General features: G+C 34.6%; 1 protein-coding gene across 6 annotated transcripts in view; it reads right to left on the bottom strand.

Annotated features, from left to right (window-relative positions):
- mxt (Eukaryotic translation initiation factor mextil) overlaps positions 1-22,201 on the bottom strand; it is a 152,318-nt gene that overhangs the window by 28,277 nt on the left and 101,840 nt on the right. For 3 of the 6 annotated variants that reach the window (XM_085822095.1, XM_085822097.1, XM_085822096.1), the window contains 2 exons: positions 16,733-16,818; positions 744-920 (listed from right to left, as the gene is read on the bottom strand). The exons of 1 other annotated variant lie outside the window; for it this stretch is intronic. In XM_085822095.1, the coding sequence (XP_085678221.1) occupies positions 744-920; positions 16,733-16,818 (263 nt within the window). Of the gene's footprint in view, positions 1-743; positions 921-16,732; positions 16,819-22,201 lie in introns of those variants that run through there. 2 more of the 6 variants (XM_085822098.1, XM_085822099.1) reach the window with 2 other exon arrangements.

The raw sequence follows: 22,201 nt of genomic DNA, 5'->3' as shown, positions 1-22,201 counted from the left end.
TTTACAATTTTTAACTGTCTATCTTTCTCACTATTGTTATGCATGTCTATTTCAGCAGATTCCTAATTATATATGTAACATTTCCGGGAACAGAGAAGAGTAATCAGCTTGCATAATGGCTGTGAGTGCAAGGTGGTATCCAAATGATGACAGAGAAGAAGTTAGCTGTTTTGATTCCACATCTTATTCAGTTCAAATAGCTAATCATTATTCTTTTAGATTCTCCAAGATTACATACGCGATAGTAATTTAAACTAAATAGGATTAACTTTATTGTATCATACTGTTCAAACAAAGGAAGACAGATGGGAAGAAAGGCAGCTAAGGTCTTACAGCAGAAGGAGAAAGCAATCTGACGAAAAATGGCACCAACTCTACATTTATAGTAGCAGTTACATAACATGCGAGAATGTTCTCGAAAGTACTGGTCTAGGGGGAAGATCCTGAAGTTGTGGAAAGTTAATTAGAGGTTGCCTGCTTGCATAGAGCAAAGGCATTGCATTTTTTATTTTTACGTATATATATATACTTTCTTTGGTAGTAATGTTAAATAACAAAACACAACAATTATTCACAAACAAAATTTTGAAACAGAAAATTATTGATCATTAAATATTAACTTTTTTAGAGGTTTTATCTTTTTCTGTAAACAGTATACAAAAAGACAAAATGTTAGTTTAGTTAACTGACTGATATTTTATAATAAATACAAGAATATAATCACATAAAATGTACAAAATTACCTTGCATATGATATCTTGGAAGTTTTGGTGAATATGAGCATAATCTGCTGGTTGGTTATGGCTAAATGGTGAGTTAGCACAGTTTAAAAGAAACTCCCTACTATAACTTTTTTTCTTATAAGATGGTGGAGGTATTGGTATATCAGTTGGTGAAGGCGCTAATAGCGGGGATGAGACCTATGTAATCACACATTTTATATATTAAAAAATTAACAGTAATCAATATAATTTAAATTAATCTGGAAAAAAAAAAGATTTTTTATAAGACATGAATAAAAATTTTAACTCTCATAAAGACATCTACAAAGCTAATATTTGCAATCTGGGGGAAGGGAATTGCAGTTTTATTATTTTTCAGTTATAAAAAAATTTATGAGTAATTTACTACATAGTAATTACCAATGTTTGTGTAATATTATCTTATAAATTTTAATAATCACAGATTTTTAAGACAAAATACTTTATTTTTTAAATATATAAAGTGGACTTCCTCCATGCTAAAAATAGTGCATGCTTAGAATTGCAAATATTTTCAAATTATTGATTTAAACAGTTTATTAATAAATTTAAGTCAATTATTACAGCTCAGCCATCAGTAATGCAACCCTGGCTGTCATTTTGCCAAAATACAATTTTCTTTTAGCAGTTATCCTGTAGATCTATGCAGAGGAGAGATCCCTGATGATTTATAATAGAAAAATAATACCTATTAGAAATCATCAGAGTTCGTTTTCGGCAAGTTCAAGGTAAGATGTTTCTTCCTTATTTATTTATATATTACTGATTATATTTATGCTGTAAATGTTATCCACGATGATTACATCATTATCGCAGGGAATTGTTGAATAAATGAATATTAAGTGCCAATGTCTCGGAATGCTTTGCTACGGCGTTGCGGCTTATCCGATGAATTTTCATTTTTTTAGTCAATTATCATGTGTGTCACGTTTACGCCAGGGAGGCTGGCTTATCAACCCGAAATTATGGTATATGGCAGTTTAACAGTAACTGGACTTCTGAATTCTTATTTATTTTTTAAATGATATTCTACCTGAAATAAAGACACATACTGTTGCATCTAATCAAGTTTTTCATGGATTAAGGCATTTACTTAGATCTGGCTTTTTGTTACTGAAGACAAAGCTATTACTCTACAAAACCCTAATCCATCCTGTCCTGACTTATGCTTTGCAGATCTGAACTATAACCATGAAAGAGTAAGGCATCTTGGGTCCTTTTAAATGCAATGTCTTGACAAGTGTTTTTGGAGGAATTCAAAAAATATTATCCAACATAAAAGATGCAATACCGAATTATACCAAACGTTCAAAGAGACAGATGTTGTTCATTACATTAAAATAAGCCACCTCAATTGGGCTGAGCATATTTTCTGCATGAACAACAGTAACATACCAAAAGAAATATTTTTGGCTAGACCAAGTAACACAAGAAGGGAAAGACCTAGACGTTAATGAGTAGATGCTGCAGAGGATTATTTAGTCCTTAAAACTAAGAATTGGAAGAGTTTGTCTGCTAGTAGAGGTGGTTTAGAAGTACCTAGTTCAGAAGGCCTTGGCCCATCTTGGTCTGTCGTGCCATGGACTATGATCGTGATTTAAATTCTAACTATTTATTTAATTTCCTTATTTCACATACCTAAAACTGCCAACTGTAATCATATTTGTATCTCAATTAGCAGTGTGGTTCCACTGGTGTTCACATGCATTCTTATAACTTGTTTTTGTTAAATATAAAATTTGTTATAGTGAAGATGATGAATGATTTATTTTACTAAGTGAACTTCTTCTCTTCCAATATAATGAACATGTGTTATGACCTAGACCACAATAGTGGTGTACCCGATATAGCATAACTATAATATTAAAATATTCATAATAATATTTATTTACAATAATAGTTATTTATAACACTTTAGTATAAAATTATACTTAATTCTATATTGTATTTTAAAGTATATTTCAAATTTATTCTAAAATAGCTTTTTAATAGAAACAGGCTTATTCTTTTGCATTTTGTTGTTTAAGCATTTTATAGTGTTTTTTTTTCAATATTTCTGCCATTTCCTTTTCCACTTTTACCAAATTGAGAGCAATATTTGAATTTGCAAAAATTGTGGAGTATCAATAAACTCCAATGGCAAAATATGTAAATACATTAAATAAAAGCATGATTAAAAAAAGCTACATTAACTTCATATTAATTACATCCTTTAAACAAAACTTAAAATGAAGAATCTAATTTAAACCCTCAGGGAGATTAATAGTGGATGTGTAATTTTTGCCAATAAAAAACTTTTAATATTTCATTCTGGTAGCTGATTTCTGTTACTAACAAGGCCAACTTTCTTCTAGCCCCAAGGCAGCTACTTTTGTGTGAAGATTTTATCTTGTGTCTTTGATTTTTTTCTTTTCCTGTTTATTTTGTTGGTAACTGAAAATCTTAATTTATAAATTGCTACAATTTTTGCTTTAAATATCATGCACCATCTTAATTTTTACTTACATGTATTTTGCTCACTTTCTGTTAATTAAAGCTTCTCACTGATTTCTTTTTCTTGTTTGCTTATAGTCTTTCCTCTTTGTGGTGCACCAAGTGATCAAGTAAAAATTCTGGGGAAAACCCCATAATTCCATTTTTGCCTCATTTTCCATTTCAGCTAGCACATCAGTATTATCTTTTTTCCTTCTTTTTATTGTGTGACTTCAGATAAAATAGATACTGCTTTTAATTGTACTTTTTTTTAATCTATTATTATATTTACATGTTTTTGTAAAACCTTTCCTTCATTATCTAATGTTTTCAACTACATTTTGGAGCTTATTGATACACCATTTTATGGAGAGTTTTTTAGGTCTTTTTTGTTTGTTTAAATCAATGTATTTCTTTGATCTGATTTATTTTTATTATACTTTACATGCTTTGCCATTTTTTTCATCTTTATTTAACACTTTTTGAACTACCAGTAGACTCCTGAGTATCCAGTTCATAACTATCTGGCCTAGTTTTCTTTTATTGTAATTAGATGAGAAACAAATTGCATGGCCCTGGCACTGGAAGTGGGGGTCTGCTACAATCCCCCAATGTATCACATGCAAAATACATGTTGTGACAGAAAAGAGCAGCATTCTGCTCTTTGTTCAATGTTTCATCAGTGTGTAGTGAGCTTCAATACAGTAAGTTTGCCGCTGTTCCTGATTACAGTATAACTGAAAAGTATTTGTAAATTGTTCTTGGGGGTGTGCTTAAGGTTCTTAAGTGTACTGCAGTATAATACCGAGTATTACTGAAGATTTCAAAATGGGTGACAAACGAAAAAAAGTTGTAGTGACTATGGAGGAGAAATTATGCACTATACAGTGGCTAAGATGCAACAGCAAAAAATACAGCTTCCGAGTTAGGAGTTGAGAAAAGTACAGTTGGAGACTGGGGGGTGGGAAGAACAGAAATTGAAGAGTGCTATGCTGCACAAGCTAGTTGAAGTGGAAAAACCATGGTTCTTAAGCATAAAGAAATTGAGGAAGCTTTATTTTTGTGGCATGAACACTTAAGAGAAATAGGTATACCTATAACTGGGCCAATAAATTGCAGGAAAAAGCTTTGGAATTTAAGCGACAAATAGAACAGCAAAATTCAGCATTTACTGCTATTGGTGTATTGGTTATATCACTGGAAAAATGATTTGGCATTCCCCCAGATTACTGTAAACGGGGGTTAATCAGCTGATAAAGAGGCTGTACATGTGTTCCAAGACCATCTTTTCAAGCTTATAGAAAAAGAGGAAATTTCTGGGAAGCAGTTATACAACTGTGACGAAGCAGGTTTAAATAATAAGATGCTCCATGCAAAAACACTTGCATTGAAAAAAGGAGCCACTGCATCCGGATACAAGAAATGAAAAGAACGAGTCACCATTTTGGCTTGCAGCAATGCAACCGGCAATCACAAGCTTAGGTTGGCACTAACAGGAAAATCTAGGAAACCTAGAGCTGTTAAAAAACTAAAAAGATCAGGAATCGATGCTCCTATATTACACACATGAAAAAAACATGAATGAATTCAAAAATTTTTAAAACCTGGTTCGAAAATGAATTTGTTCCAACTGTTGAAAAGCATTTGAAAAACAACAATTTGCCAAGAAAAGCTCAGTTAATTCTTAAAAATGCACCTTCGCATCTGGCCACTGATGAACTTGCACATGGGGTGATCAAAGCTTTATTTTTGCCACCTAATGTAACAGCTGTGGACAATGTAACCCATGGACCAGGGAATCCTCAAACAGCTAAAGAAAAAATATTGCCAGCAACTCCTCAGCTCACTGATATCAGCAACTGTTAATAATGAGGAATACGTAACCATTCTGAAAAAGATTGACATGCTAGATGTCATAAGATGGTCAACGAAAGCATGGGATGAGATTTCAAAGATATCACTTGTAAGGTCTTAGAAAATTATCTTGGACCATGAAAGTGGGCATTCCAACCCTGAACCAATGTGCGAAACTGAAGTGGAAGATGGAAATGCTACACTTGTTTCATTGCTGGAAAAAGTGCCGGGCTATCACTGCAGAGGACATTATAGAAAGGATGGCAAATGACAAAGTTGATGAAATAACTGACAATGATATTATAGAAATGGTGACAAATGGAGAAGTAACGGAAAAAGGGGAGCAGGAACTCTTGGATGACAGGAAAAATATCATCTGACATTTGAAAGGACTCAAAACGATTGAAGCAGCGTTATAGTATATCAGTCAGCAGGAGGAAACAAAGCCAGCTGATACCGTCTGTTTGCATAAGTAGAGGGACACTGCATTGCAGAAGAGAACTAAAATGCAGATGCAGTCATCTATTAAAAACATTTTCAAACACTAAAAACTAATTTTTGACTCTTAGTTTAGGGCAACCTTTTTATGTCTGTGTAACCATTTATCAGTGAAAAATAAAATGAGTTTGAATCAAATTTCTTAAAAACTAGGCCTACGAATTAAGCTTATGTTTTGATCCTGTCTCCTACATTTAAATTAGGCATTATGGAATTTATGTTAAAATGTGAACAGTTTATATTCTTCAACTTATTTTTACTCTAATAAATTCTTGAAATGTGCACTACAGTACATACACATTTATAAACTACAGGCACAAAGCCTTTTACTTTAATTTGACACGTTACTGGCAACTGCTTCTATGATTCACCAGGCTGCGGTCACATTCAGATTCTATGTGGCTTGAGATAAATAGAGGGCTTTGAACTAAAAGTGGGAAAATTACACATTACAACAGTGGGTTTTGGTGTAAAATCTTTGTCTTCTGGTATTGGTGGTTGGTTGATTTTTTAATGGCACAAAACCTAGAGGCTTATTATGCGCCAGACAAATAGTGAATAAAATTCAAGATGCAAAACGCACTGCATTAAGTCAATTGATGAAATGGACCTGTGATACTGATGGAGAAATGACTTTGAAATGTAGATTCACTCTAGCAACAGGTAGATCAGGATAAAAGGGAAATAAATTGAGATCATATGGTAAAAAAGGATGTCTTTTAAAAAACTTATGAGGTTGATGTGGGGGTGTCTTCCAATGACATGAAGGCATGTAGAAATGACAGAGAGACGCTTTAGCAACAGGTAGAGCAGGATAAAATGTAGTTCAAATGATATGGTAAAAAGAGATGTCTTTTAAAATACTTATGAGGTTGATGTGAGGATTTCTTCCAATGAGATCTGTTGAGATAACATTCGTAGAGTTAAAATAAAATTCACGTTTCTGACTAAAAGCAGGACAGCAGGTTAAAATATGATTGACTGAAACGGGAACATTGCAAGTACCACAAATAGGCTCATTATCTTTTTTCAAGAGATACTGATGTGTCAGTCTGCAATGACCAATTCGTAAGCGAGTCAGTAGTACATCCTCCTTCCAATTCCCTCTTGACTCCCAGTACTCCAAATTGTGTTTTAGCTGCCTTAATTTGTTCAGAGTTTAGCATTCCCAGAATTCTTTCCACCTGGACAAGATATTTGCTCTGATGTAATTCCATATGTCTATAAAAGAGACATCATTTTCTGAGGTAATATCAGCAGATTTTGCTGCGATATCAGCGAGTTCATTGCCTTTGATGCCAGCATGTCCAGACACCCAGCAGTACACAATATAATAACCTGTGTTTCTCAAACGGAGGTGTGCCTTTAAAATTTCTAGGACCAAAGGGTGGCTGGTATTTGTATTTATTGATTCAAGAGCACTCAGACAGTCAGAGTAGATGATGAACTTTCTGCTATTTTTCCTAGAGATAAAGATTAAGGAATTCAAAATGGCAAAAGTTTCCGCAGTAAAGACAGATGCAGCCTTATGAAGTTTACTACTCTTTATTTCTTTATCACAAACAAAAGCTGCCCCAACATGATCATGATTCTTTGAGCCATCAGTCAAAATTGCTTTGTAGTTAGAATAACTGCTTCTATGCTCTAGGAAAATTTGTTGATATTGGATATCATTGGTACTGCTCTTTTTTAGTTCTCCAAAAATGTTAAGTAGGTGAATGTTCACTTCTTGCCAGGGTGCAATACCGAAAAGGTCAAAGTTTTTGGAATGCAGATCATTTAGGTTGAATTCTTCAATCAGAGAGTGAATGAATCAGAGAGATCAAAAGGTGGTATACATGAAGGATGGGCTTGGTAAAGACGCCTGAGCTGATCATATGTCATGAGTTGGACAGTATGTTCGGCCTGTGACATTACTTTATAATGAAGATCAATGGACAACTGCTTGCATCTGAATTCCAAAGATGGTTCAAAACAGATGACATATAAACTTTGCACTGGAGATGTTCTGAAGGCTCCACAGCAAATCCGTAGCGCTTGATGGTAGACTGGATCCAATTTCAGTAGCGCAGAAGGTCTTGCTGATCCATAGATAACACAGCCATAGTCAAGTTTGGAACGGATTAAAGCTCTATAAATGCAGAGCATAGAACAACGTTCTGCTCCCCATGAGGTATTGGCCAGGACTTTCAGTATGTTGAGAGCTTTAGCACATTTTTTCTTTAGATTAGGATATGCGGAAGGAAAAAATGAGCTTTCTGTCAAATATAACCCCTAAGAATTTTGCTTCTGGCTCAACGCGGATCAAAGAGCCGTCAAGATGCAGCTCTGGATCAAGATGTAGATTTCTTTTGTGACAGAAGTGCACACAGACTGTCTTCTGGCAAGAAAATTTAAAACCATTGTTGTTGGACCACTTTATGATTCTATTTAGAGCAATTTGTAGTTGTCTCTCAATGTATCTCATATCTTGACCTTGACAGTAGATCATCAACATACAGAGAACCATGCACGGTGGGAGGAAGTTCTCTTAAAATGGAATTAATTTTCAGGCTGAAAAGAGTGATGCTGAGCACTGAACCTTGTGAAACACCTTCTTGTTATACAAATACTTGAGAAAGCAATGAACCAATCTTGACTTGGAAAGTGCGGTCCTTCAGAAAGTTTTGAATAAAGATGAGTAAATTACCTCGCAATCCAGTGCTGTAAAGGTCATGAAAAGTTCCATGCCGCCAAGTTCTATTGTATGCCTTTTCCATGTCAAAGAAGATTGAAACCACATGATTTCTTTTCACAAATGCATTGCATATTGCGGTTTCTAAAAAGAGGGCATTATCAAGTGAAGATTTTCCCTTACGGAACCCACTTTGGTAACACGATATGCAATGATTAGTCTCCAGATAGTAGGTGAGACGGTGAGTTACCATTTTTTCCATAATCTTGCAAAGGCAGCTGAGAGACACGGAGTTTCACCAACGAAATATTCGCTTGCCAAAATGATTACATCCTTCACCAGCAAGTGGTGCTGTAGTTCTCCTGTAAATTTTTATCCGCTTCAAAAATTGCGTAATTTTTTTTTTCTTCATATTTTGAATCTATATATATTAGAGAATTGAGCTAGTGAGTGCGATGGGGCAATAATTTAAAAGATTTTTCGGGTTCTTGCGGGGTTTTACTATAGGGATAACACAGGCCCTGCACCAGGCAGTAGGAAAAATTTGTTCCTTCCATATCTTATTATAATGAGCAAGAAGGACCACTACAGATTCATAGGGCAGGTGCTTTATCATCAAATAACTTATGCCATTAGGACCAGGGCAAGTCCTATCAGTGTGAGATATTACATTTCTTAATTCAAACATGGTGAGATATTTATTATAAGATTCTGCATTAGGATGGGAAAAGTCGATTTCAATCCTTTCCAAGCGCATCTTTGTGGGGAGAAATTCTTTTGATTAATTGCTACTGCCAGATACAGCAGCAAACATTTCACCTAAAGCAACAGCAATTTCTTCTCTGGTGCTGATCAACTTTCCATCTTTTTCTAGAACAGAAAAGGAATAATCATTACATAGTCCAGAGGCCTTGCGGACTCTTTTCCAAACCTGTTTGCTAGACATTGAGGAGGTAATAGTGGACACGTAGGCTGCTCATGATTTTCTCTGACTTTGCCGCCTCACTTTCTTGCATTCGCCTTAGCTTTTTTAAAGGCAAGAAGATTTTCCAGTGTTGGATATTGGTGAAAGATATGCCAAGCTTTCTTTTGCTCTCTCAAAGTTTTATGACAATCATTGTTCCACCAGGGTTTAGGGAACTTTGTCGAGGACTTCGGAATACAGAGTTCAGCAGCTTGTACAATAGTATCAGAGATCATTTTTACTGCTGTATTAATGTTCACATCGTTGACCATTTCTTCAGTCAGCACAGCACAAGATTCAAAAAGATCCCAATCAGCTTTATCGTAAATTAAGCGTGATTGTCTTGAGATCTTTGATTTTCCTGTAATATTTACAATGACTGGGAAGTGGTCACTATCACAGAGATTCTCCCCATACACTGAAAGAGCAGAAAGGTAGTAGAGATGGAAAACAAAAAGCCAGATCAATTGCATGAAATGTTCTAGTCGACTGATGAAAGTGTATTATCCATTATTAAGGAGAAAAATAGAGTGATCTTCCCTTAATTGTTCGATCTGCCGGCCCCTTGAATTAATGTCCCTACTTCCCCATAATGTATTATGGGCATTGAAGTCACCTAAAAGCAATAAAGTTTCTGGGAGCTGCTCTATCATTCTGTCCAACTCTCACTGATCAATATGCTTGTGTGGGGGTAAATAAATGGTGCATACAGAGATTGAAAAGCGTAAATTAAATTGAACCGCCACAGCTTGAAGGGAGGTCGTCAAAGGGAGAGCAATGTATGGGTGATTGTGGGAGGTGATAAGGCCCACACCACCACAGGCACAATCCCCAGATGGGTTGTCCTTTCTTACTGTTGTATATCTCCGTATCTTAGCATATCTACTTGGTTTTAACAAGGTCTCCTGAAGCGCAAGGCAGGCAAGTTGATGCATGTTTATTAAATCCTTGATGTTATCCAGGTTTTGACGAAAACCCCGGCAATTCCACGAAATAAATGTACCCATTATGGATGCTTGTTTAAGCGGTGTTGGTGTACCCATTATGGATGCTTGTTTAAGTTTATTTTTTATGACTTTCGAGGCAAAAAATGTTTCGGAAGGGATAACCCTTCTTCAACGTCCATTTCGTCTGAGTCGTCTAAGCATCCTGAACTCATGCTTGCGATGGAACTTTGACTGGGGGTCCTCGGTTTTTGCTTATTTTTCTCTTTGATACCATCTCTATGTTTGTTCTGTTGGACATCCTGTTTTCCTTTGGGCGCAGTCACCGGCGTACTACTTTCAACATCACGTTTTCCCCCTGATTTTTGTTTTCTAGGATCTTCTGTCGTTGCTAGTTCTTTTTCCTGTGCGGTTATTGTGGTTTGCATTGATATTGATCTGAATGATTTTGTTGCGGATACATAAGATTTTTTAAGTCTTGGCTGATTAGAGAGAACAAGTCTTTTGGCTTCTGCAAATGATATCTTTTGTGTAACGGCCCATCCACATGAGTATGCTCGCGAGGTTAGTTGACGCAACTTTTTTGACGCCGGCGTAAATTTGCGTGACGCAGAAGACGTAAAACTGAGTTCGCTCCTGTTCAGCTTTTACGTCCGTAATGTGAACGAACAGCCAATAGCCGACCAAGTTCTTATCACGTGTCATAATCAGAAAACTTTCTTGCTTACCGGTTTCAATATGGCATCAGAACCACACAGAGATAAGTTTTTGCTTAGAAATATCATAACTGTATACAGCAATAGAATAATCAGCATTGTTCACGCCATCTTCAAATATCTCAAACCATATATATTGGTATAAATTTAAAATTCTCATTAAAGGGGAAAATTGTATATTTATAAAGCAATATCTGACCAGTATATCCATATGCTTCACCTGTTTATAACACCGTAAGTAATAGGAACCTAAATAAATTTCAGTTTCTATGAAATCAAAGTTTCTGCCTTACAAAATTCTCCTTAATTATTATAAATATTGGCTATATCATGTGTAATAAAAAGCTCTATAAATATCCCAATATTAAATACACCAAAAACTATCTTCAGCAATATAAAAACTTCTAAAATAAAGCAGTTGACTGTGAAAGAGTATTCAATAAAATACAATTATGGAATTTTAGAGAAAAGTTACAACTTGTGTCATACAGCAATCATTTATTGAAGTTTAATTAAATTACCTTTGCAGTGACTTCTATTTGTTACATTATTTTTCACAAACATTGCTATCACAGATAGCTGAGTGGTCAGCACGCTGCTTTGCAAATAGAAAGGTTGCGAGTTCGAACCTTACCCGTAAACAGTATATAATTCAGTTAGCTTTTCTCATTTTGAAACATGTTTCTTATATTTAATCATGAATCATTATATTCTTATTTTACCTATTATTATTATTGTTTTCATTTCTTATTTTATTCATAATTATTATTGTTTTTAATTTAGTTTAAATATGTGCATTGCAAATAGAAACTCTTATGTAATAATATATCTGCATCTCTTTATCATATATCATCTATAAATTATCTCTTTAATTTTACTTTATTGCATATTTTATCATGCACATAATTTCTCATAAACTGTCCAAAATTTGAACCTCATTCTAAATTCAAAAATAAATAAAAGGAAAAACAAAAGACCAAGGGAGGGGGAGTTTAAAAAATATGAAGTTGGTTTTATTATATGGTGGATGGTGTATATAAAGAAAATTAAGTAATTTAATTCTCTTTATACACTGTATTCCAAACCAATTTTATAAATCCTAATTTTCATACAATATAGAATCTGCATGTCGGTCAAACTGGTCAATACTCATCCTGAAATAATTAAAAAACAAGTAATATACAAAAAAATTAATTCAATTCTTACTTAGGTCCACAAAGAAAAAATTAAAAAAATAATAAAAAAATAAAAATACAAACAGAATTTTTTTAAAATTACAAATTAAAAAAAAATTTTAATATGTGAAAAAGCTGTATTAACATCAAGTGTCATCCACTACAAGTTTCAAAAATTGTTGTATTTGAACTTGAGTGGATGAAACAAAAGTATTTTATTAACGACTGAAAATTTGAACAAGATATATGGAGAGTGTGAGCTAATAGTAGGAATTTAATAATTCTGGTAACGCTATAATAAAGCGGCACGTGATTTTTGTGCAAAATAATTCTATTGGTTAAACGCACTCTTTGCAAGCATACTCGTCTGGACGTTTTTTCACTGGTAACATAAAAGCACGTTCGTCAGCTACGTTTCGAGCGTAGTCGTGTGGACGGGCCTTAACTTTAATGTTTTGAATTTGTTTTTCTGTCTGCCATTTTGGACATGATCTTGAAAAAGCTGGATGCTCGCCTTTACAGTTTATACATAAGGGGGCAGCAGAGCAGCCTTCACTAGCATGGCCTATGATGGAACATCGAGTGCACGTGAGGTTACTGCGACAAGAGGTCTTTCCATGTCCAAAGCGCTGACATTGAAAGCAACGCATTGATTCGGTATATATGGTCTGACTGAACAGTTTAGGTATCCAGCTTTGATGTGTTTAGGCAGGTTAGGAGACTTGAAAGTAAGTATAACATGTTTAGTGGGAAAAAGTTGACCTTCTTTCCTTATCTTGATCCTACAAGCACCACACATGTTTTGATCTGCCAACTCTTTAACAAATTCCTCTTCAGTTACTGACAGTAAGTCTATTTCAGAGATTACTCCTCGGGAATAATTTAGAGTGTTATGTAGCTTAACTACAATGTTAGCTTGTCCTAATTTAGTTAGTTTCAAAAGACAATTAGACTACTTTCCAGACGCAGTTTCTATCAAAAGGTTTCCAGATTGAAGTCTCTTAATATTTTTCAGTCCTCCTACAAAAGACAAAAGATGTTTGTTTATTAGAAAGGGTGATATTTTTTTTCAATTCTTCAGAGCTGGTTATAATTAAGAAACGTGGACAAAGTACATCTGATGCAGTGCTTTCTATGTTTCTTCTTAGTCTTTTAGTCACAGTCGGAGTATCGGGTACATTGTTGGAGCAGGAAGGTATCATAGCATTCATATTTAAATGGAGAAAGATTCGGGTCCGACCGCCCCACCCACCACGGAGCCCAACAAGGGGACGCAGATTCCTACGCTAGGGCTAGCCGGACCTATACGCAATCTAAAGTCCTACAGTCGGCTTTCCCAAAAGCAGGTACTCCCGAGAGCTTGTCCCCAAGCCACCGACACAAGGACTAGTGACCGGCCGATTGACACCCGTGAGGACGACAAGGTGCCTCCCGTTTAACTGAAGCAGAGGTCAAAGCAGTGTGTTGGGGACAGTACCTCGCCCCTCAACTACCAGGACCCTTCTTTCCAGTGACATGCGTCTCCCCCGCACGGCAAACACGTGGGCAGTTTTCTCGCCACTCGAAGAACTAGGGACAAGGCTGTTCCAGTTTCTTATGACGAGCCCGAACCTCGGAAGAGGAAACCACATGGGAGAAGGAAAACGGAAAAAGTTGCAGTGAAGAGGAGAAGAGGCATAAAGGAGGAAAGATCACTGGAACTCCAGGATTGTGAAACCCGATCACCAAGACGGTAATTCTTTGAAGGATCTTCACCTGCTATGCTTCAGCTGGGCATGTTAGAATGGCCTTCACGCCTCAGGTGGCCTTACCAGGAGCTATGCTCCCGATGTACCACCACGTTTAGGCAGCATAGCAGGACTTGGGAGGCCTGGTATTGGTGGGGCAAAGAAATGAGTTCGGAGAACTCTGGCCTATCCAGTTTTTGTTGTCTGCCCTGCTCTTCTGCACATTAGGCCGGAAACTCAGGAGTCTACTGTATATTTTCAGAGTTCACAGATACTCTGCATTTTGAAGAAAATGCTTCATTTTATGTCTTAGTTTTGTAAAAATATTTTTCAGTTGTTCAGATCGATATGGGTGGATGGTGCTACACTTCAAGCATTGCTTTTTTGGTTTGAAAATTGCATAGTATCAGAAAAATTGATCTGTCCTTTCATTTAATTAAAATGGAAAATTCAATTATTTTTGTCCATCTGCCTGACAAGAGTAAAACTAGTTAAATCTAACTGTTCTAGTATTTTGGCTATATGGATTTGCTACTTCACTTTTGTTAATTACTGGTTTTTAACTTTTTCTTTTGCATTTTTGTTATACTTTGGAAGGTTACAATTTTAACGCATAACGTAATTTTATTACTATATATTTTACATGCAGCAAAATTAAATTTGAAGACACATATTTTTTTACCCAAACAATCACGTACAGGAAGTTTGTACTCATAGTGTTCTAAAGATAGCTTTTGGTAAAATCGGAGGGCCTAACAAATCAATAGAAATCAACAAAAGCCTTTTTATGAAGCATAAATGAGAACGAAGAGGGTTGAATGCTGTCACATACATGGACTGTGCGCACAGACTGGCTATGCTTTATCGTAAAAGCAGGAGATGGAAGTATAGTTCAGAATTTCACATGAACGACTGGTGCAACTTTGGAGGGATCTTCCCCAACTTTTCATGGTTGATGGGATAATATGTAAATACCAATACAATTATATAAAGAGTATATATACTTCTAGAAAAGAGAACTTTATGAACAATAAAATTTGACTTAATAGAGCTTCGCTTAAGTAAAATTATGGAAGAAAATAATACTGAATCACTAAGTCTGAAAACCAGCATAAGAGAACATCTCCAAATAACTCTCACATTTTTAGATTATTATGTGAAAGAAGAAACTGACATTTTGGAGAAAACCATGATCGGAGATGGTCCATCAGCCAAAAGGAAAGGTTTACATAAATGGAAAGCCTCCTAATCCTCCATTCCAAATAAGTAATGAACGATTCCATCTGTCAGAAAGGTGGTGGCCATTTTCTTCAACTACGAAGATGTTATTCATACAGAATACAGTCAAAAGTCGTTAATCCGGACGGGACTTCAATTCCGGATTATAGATCATCAGTTTAAATCTCGCAAGATGGCATGCAGATATTCTAAAATTAAAAATATGAAACCGCAATTTATGAAATAAAGAACAATTATGATCTAAAGGGTATCAAAATTTACAAAAAAAAAAAAGTTTAATATTGATTTGTTTACTTTATTAAACATTTCTTTTAATGTATGTTGTTTCGTTTTATGTGATAATGCTTTCTCTTTAATTCTATAAACAGACATAATTTCTTGTTCAGTTACAAAGTTCCGCTGTTCAAGTCCCGTAATTGCTGTACCGAGAATACCGACTAACTTGTCAATCGAAATTTTTTCGTTTTCACTAACCTCTCTATCACCTTCTTCATGTCTTTATCCATTTTTTGCAGCAATTCCACTTTTTGTTTGATGGACATCGAAACGTACTTTTGTTTTGTAGATCCTTTGGGAGCTCCAGCATCGGAAATTCTATTTCACATAATCGAAAGTTCAAGTTTACTTTTATAAAATTGCTTTTACAGTCTGAAAAAAGTAATAAGGCGCATCCAGTTTGAAGATTAAGGAACAACGCAATCATCAACATTAACTGAAATAGATAATTAGATAATTTTAGCTCAAACCGTCCGTTATACATTAAACGCGCACACGAAAACATATTCTGCACTTGTGCACACGCATATGCACAGTCGTAAAGGTCTTACACGCATGCATAAACGCCTATGCGCATGTGCCAATGCAGCGCATGCACAGAAAGTTTTTAGCTTTGAGAGCCGGATTATAGATCATTCCGGATTATGGGTGTCCGAATTAACAACTTTTGACTGTACATGCTTAAGGGATCCATGATTATCACAACCTCTTATGAACCTCTAAAAAAAGGAAAAAAAAAAAAAAAAAAAGAGGTGAAAGACTGACAGCAGGAAAACTAAAAAATGCTTCATGCTTCTTTACAACAATGCAAAAGCACATTCAGTGCATGCTATGAAGGATGTAAAATCTTGGAAGACACTATCCCTAAAGTCGACACGAGTGAATCATGTTGAAGACGAAATCAGAACAGCAACAAAGGATAATTATTGGAAACTGTATGTAATTCTTCGAGCAAAGGGCACATAAACTTGTGTTACATAGCAATACATTTTGAAGAAAATCATGTACACTAGTCATTTTGGTTGAATACTTTAATGTTAAAAAAAAAAAAAAAAAAAAAAAAAAAAAAAAAAAACTGTTACGCATTTCATTCAAATGCAACTAACTTTTTGACTGCTCACTGCATTTATGCCACATATGCAAAAAGTAAAAAACCATGAATGCAGCAAATCCATTTTCCCATCAAGTATTAAAAATAATTAAAATGATGCAATGAAATTACTAATGAATATTTCATAGGAAAGGAATCCACTGATATGTAAAACACATTATATTATAATTCCTTTATACCATACTTTTAAAATTATTAAGGATAACTAAAATTGACTAATTTTAAATTTCATTAGTATTCAGAAATACCAGTTTTTAAAGTTTGTTAAAAATAATTTGCAAAGTCATTTTAGATCAATTACATGTCATTATATTCATTTACCTCTTCTTTAAATTGTTCTTGACTATCAGAAAAGCTGTCAAAAGATGAATAGTCTTTAGGGATGGAAGCACTTTGATTGAAGTTACCTACATATGATTAAATTAGAAATAATATATTAAAATATGTCAATTTAAACTAACAGTCAAATACAGGGTTTCCTCAAAATACAGGAAACACCTAAAAATATGAAGAAATGTATGTCTAATATGGTTCACGCACTTTTGGCATCCAAAGCAGCTTAAAATGTTTTTAGAAAGGAGACAGACTGGTTCTCAATGAGCATTTTATACACTGGTCATCAAAATTAAAGGATAACAAGAAAAAAATAAGCTCACTAAGGTAATGTTGCAACCAATGCCCAATGCTGTAATTATTTAAGTTAATTAAATACAACTAAACACAAAACTGCCCTTCCGGTCATATGTTAGTGATGGAAATATGCAAATTCGGTGACTGACAATGTGATGTACAATAGATGCATGTTGGAATTCCAGTTTGTAGTGTTCTTTAAAATGAATGTGGTTTCTGAGAGTGATCAGTATTCAATAGTTATGGCTGAAAGGTTAAGTGAAGGTCAAAAATGGCGAAATCAAGGAAGGTCAAACACAAATGGTAGTTGCCTAAAATTTGAATATCCCTTAAAGTGTCATATAAAGAGTTTGGAGGGGCTTTTTTAAGCTCTGGATCAGTTGACAGACAGCCTGGTCAAGGGCCAAGAGCAGCAACTGCATCATAGGACTGTTTTCTGTCATTGTGAGCTCAGAGAAATTGCAAAGCATTTAAAAGAGATTTGGATTTAGACCTTCAGGCTACCACAGGAATTCAAATTAGCCATTCTACTGCTGCATGAAAGCTTAATAAGGTCAGACTGAATGCAAGAAAACCAATGGTTTGCATCCCTCTTGCTCCAGCTTCCAGAGGGGCCTGTTTAAACTGGTGTCATCGTCATGTTCAATGAAGCCAAGATGAATGGGCCTGAGTATTGTTTACTGATGAGTCCAGATATAAGGCCTCATTCATTTGAAACATTTAGTGATTGTTAGTCGTCATACGTCATCAGTTGCGATTGATTTTGCTGTTTTGGTATTCAATTGAAACACAACGATCACTCTGAGCTCGTGATCGCTCGTTCTCATAGTGATCACTTGGAACCCATCATTCCGCGGCGAAAAATGATCAAATCAATATGGCGGCTGTGTTGTTTGTGCTTTCACGAGGACAGAAATCAAGTGTGCTAAAGAAAATGCTTTAGATCTGCTGAGTGAGCAGCAACTTATATAAAAGTATAGGGTGTATAAGGATCCTAGCAAGGGCAGCCGACACATCATCTGTGTTGTATCCAAATTAAGTGCACTTGTTGCTAGTGGACATTGATTTAGCGTTGTGTTGTTTACATTTGTGTTGATGGATTGCTACCTAATTCAGAGAAATATGCGTGGATGCACTGCATCAAATTATTCAAATCGTTCCAGAAATAACTTTAGTATGTTCCATTTCCCGAGAAATGAAGAAATACGAACAAAATGGGTAATTAATTCTTGTCCATTGGAATAGATTCTGATCGCAAGACCGTGCGCTTTTGAAGTAAGTTCAGCTTCGTATGTTTTCATAATTGTTAAAAAAATAAGTGTTCATGTTTCAGCGAAATGTGTATTATAATTTAAGTATTGCTAATTAATGACAAACTGATTTATATGTACAAAATGAATATCAGAATGTGTACAGTCAATACACAGATACCGACGGCGATAAGTAGATGCTGATGTGATTTTCTTTATAGTTATTATCGCGAAAGGACAAAGTTTAAATAATTATATTATACATTTGATTTCAATTTTGTGCGTGATTATAACTATGAAGTGCACTTTTTATTTAAATTTTAATGCGGGATTCATAGTTTAAAATCGTATGTTATTTTTTGACCTTATTATATTGTCGCCAAATCTGTCAGTAGGCCTCCAATGTAAAAAAAATGTAAACATTGGATAATATGATTGAAATTATGCATTATATAATGTTTCCCTTAAAGTAACATTAATATATCGTATTTATATTCATTTTGAAGAAGGTAAGCATCAATTTAGGTATTTAACGAATAATTTTGACTGTATTTATACATCATGTAGACTGTATTTCCAGCTCTTTCATTTAACTGTGATTGCTGTCAATTTATTTCCAATGTATCAACATAAAATATGTTTTAAAATGCTGTACAAGCTTAGTCAGTGATTCTTAATTTAACTCAGACAATTTTTTATGTTAACTAAAATAATTTAATAATATATGTTACTGTAATTTACTATTTTTGATTTTAATGTTTTAGAAATTTGCTAAATCAAGTTTATTTTTGTGTGACCTTGCATCAGAGGCGCCAATAATAAATTTGTTTTGGCTTTCACTGCTAAAGTTTTTAATTAAAAAAGTATTACTGATGTAAAAGACTCAAAAAATGATATTTACTTCCTAGTCAGTGCCTTATATTGCAATAACTTAAAAGGCTTCTTACTGTTTCTTAAGTTGCATAACATGTTTTCATAACTTCTTGTCATCTTTATATTTCATTCGTCTATGTTATCAAATAAATATAAAAAGTATGTTTCTAATTAAAAATTCTTTCTTTCATAGCAGTGTTATGTACCATGATGTGATATGTGTTGGCGTTTTTTTATATAGTTATGAACATTAGAGTCATTATAGAGTTTTATGTATTTATTAAATATATGTAATCTACATCATTGTGTATTATATAGTTTTCCTTTTAGAATATATTACATTGTATTTTTTGAGTTGTTAATAGAACTAGGTACATTTTTTTTTTTCTTTTGCTTTAAAAGGTCTTTTGAATCATTTTTTTTTTTTTTTCAGTATGCAAAACTTACTTGACCTATATTTTTCACATGTATATGATTTATGTGAATGGAATGTGTCTTTTAGGTTAGCTGTTTTCATAAAGGAATTAAAATAAAATAATACATTTGAAGAATTTTCATAGATAATACTTTGAAACAATAGCGCCGAAAAGCCAAAGATGGCACGCCAAACGTGAACTGCAACCCTAAAGAACGGTTACGAGGAGTCAACCTGCACATATGATAGCTCTTTCATTGGTTATTTCAAAACGAACGCAACTTTCGACCACGTGACAAACAGCATCGCGCATCAAGTAACCTCTGGCAACCCCTACGAATTCGACAGGTAGGGAAGTGTTTCAAATGAATACGAAAAATCACTCGTTTTCAAAAGTGATCGCTAATGCTGGATACAATGATCGCTGTTTCAATTGAATGAGGCCTATAGTCTGAACAGAGGAAAGAACACACAACTTGCCTTCCCTTATCCAAGAAATATCCCGTTTTTGCAGTCACAGCTTAATGGCTTGGGACAATCATGACAAATGGCCGCACCAAGCTGTATATCTTTCAAGCAGGTTCTGTAACGGCTTAGAGACATGTCAACTAGGTATTGGAACTGCAAGTTAGACTGTTTAAAAGTGCTATTGGCCCAGAGTTTTTGCAAATGGATGATAATGCATGGCCTCATCGAGCATATATGGAATCAGAATACTTGCAAGCTATCACTTGAATGGATTGGCCATGTTACTCATCCGGCTTAAACCTGATTCAGCATGTATAGGATGCCTTAGGACATTAAATTTCAGGTCACTAAATTCCTCCCTGGATCCTCCAGGAGCTGAAAAGTGCACTTTTCAGAGTGGCGAACAATTCTGTGAGCCTTGATCAACACTTCATTCAAGTCTAAGAAATCAAGATTAAATTATGCATATCTGTTTGAAGTTACCATAGATCATATTAAAGAAAGTTTTTTCCCACAAGAGGTGACTTAATTTTTTCATCATTTTCCAACTGACAAAAATTTGGTTTTATTTTTAATATTTTATGAACAATCAATTACCAAACATTATAATTTATGTTAACTAATGCTTTTGTACAAATTTCTCTTAATGGACAATTATTAATAGAAATTTCCATCCTACTTATAGATCAAACTTAACTAAGTTTTATCTCTGCCATTATCCTTTAATTTTGATGACCAGTGTACCTTTCTTTTATTACAAACTGCTCCAGTTCTTTTAGAGATTTTGGTTTATATGATTATGGTTTATTTATATTATTAGATTATGGTGAAGCACTCAAGGGTTATCTGCCTTAAGGGATGGATGCCTTTGTGGAGGACTTTCTAAGGGAAACTGGCTCATACACACGTTACACATGGGGAAAACAACGAAAACGCCCATGCAGCCAGCCCGTTCACGGGATTCAAACCTTGGACCAAACTACCAGTGTTCAGCGACGTTACCGCTCGGCCACTGGTGGGCCATATATCACTATAGCAAAGCACTCAAGGGTTATCTACCTAAGAAAGGTACGCCTTTGTGGAGCATTTTCTAAGGAAAACTAGCTCGCATAAACTTTACACATGAGAAAAACCACAAAAATGCCCATGCAGCCAGTCTGTTCAGAAATGCTGAGAGAAGAAAATGGGATGTCACTTTATATTTTCCAGACCATAACAGTTTGATAGTAGTATTCATACACATTTCTGTCCATGGAAATTAAGTACTTTTGGCCTTTGATCCTCAAGGAGGTCAGTTCGCATTCCAGTTCTGCATTGCACTGGGTGAGAACAAACAAATTTATGATCAATAGCTATTGCGTGTACTTAAGAAAGAAGAATTTCTTAATCTTGTTACCACCAAATGATTAAGGACCATCAATGAGAAAAAATTAAGGATCTATCAACAAATAGGAATTGAATAAATTAAAGCAATTATTAATGTTTAAACTTAACTTTTGTAATACTATTTGAATAGTAAAACAGATCTGTAAGTAGGATGCACTATTATTGCACATAATCTAATATTTAATAATAAAACAAATTACAAAATAAACCAAATTTATAAAATTTAATTTTTTCATACTCATATCATTATCCAATTGCCCAGTCCAGAGATTTATGCAGATTATTTGGAAAGTGGCATAAATTAAAATGAGAAGCAACATCATAACCAGCATGATTCATAACAGAAGCTTAGTTATTGCCACCACTGCTGGTTGTTTAGAGATAGAGAAGGATGCTGATTGGAACAAACATGAATATCTGATGTAGGAACAGTTGGCAAGTGTTGAGAATTAGCTGCACTTTGTCTATCTGACACAAAAATAATGAAGTTGTAACTCGGTTAATATACTGTGAAGTTACAATAAGCCACTGAAGTACCAGTGATGATAAGTTGTTTTGCATTATTCTAAGTCACACTAGCAGTCAGGTATAGTTTTTTATGTTATTTTTCACATTTTTGTTTTGCATCTTGCATCCCAAACAAGGAATCAGAAAAGGTGATAGCTTGCCTTACTGTGGAAAGATAACTTCTAAGGGTGAACAGTTAGTTATAAATAATTAAATTACGTAGTTAGATATCCTAGTCATTATATAAGTACATGGTAACTA

This window comes from Stegodyphus dumicola, chromosome 8 (genome assembly GCF_044657685.1).
Source record: "Stegodyphus dumicola isolate Sdum_Otavi_A_Nest chromosome 8, ASM4465768v1".
Classification (NCBI taxonomy): domain Eukaryota; kingdom Metazoa; phylum Arthropoda; class Arachnida; order Araneae; family Eresidae; genus Stegodyphus; species Stegodyphus dumicola.
Note: the sequence above shows the minus strand (reverse complement) of the source record. Positions and strands in the feature narration are given on the sequence as shown.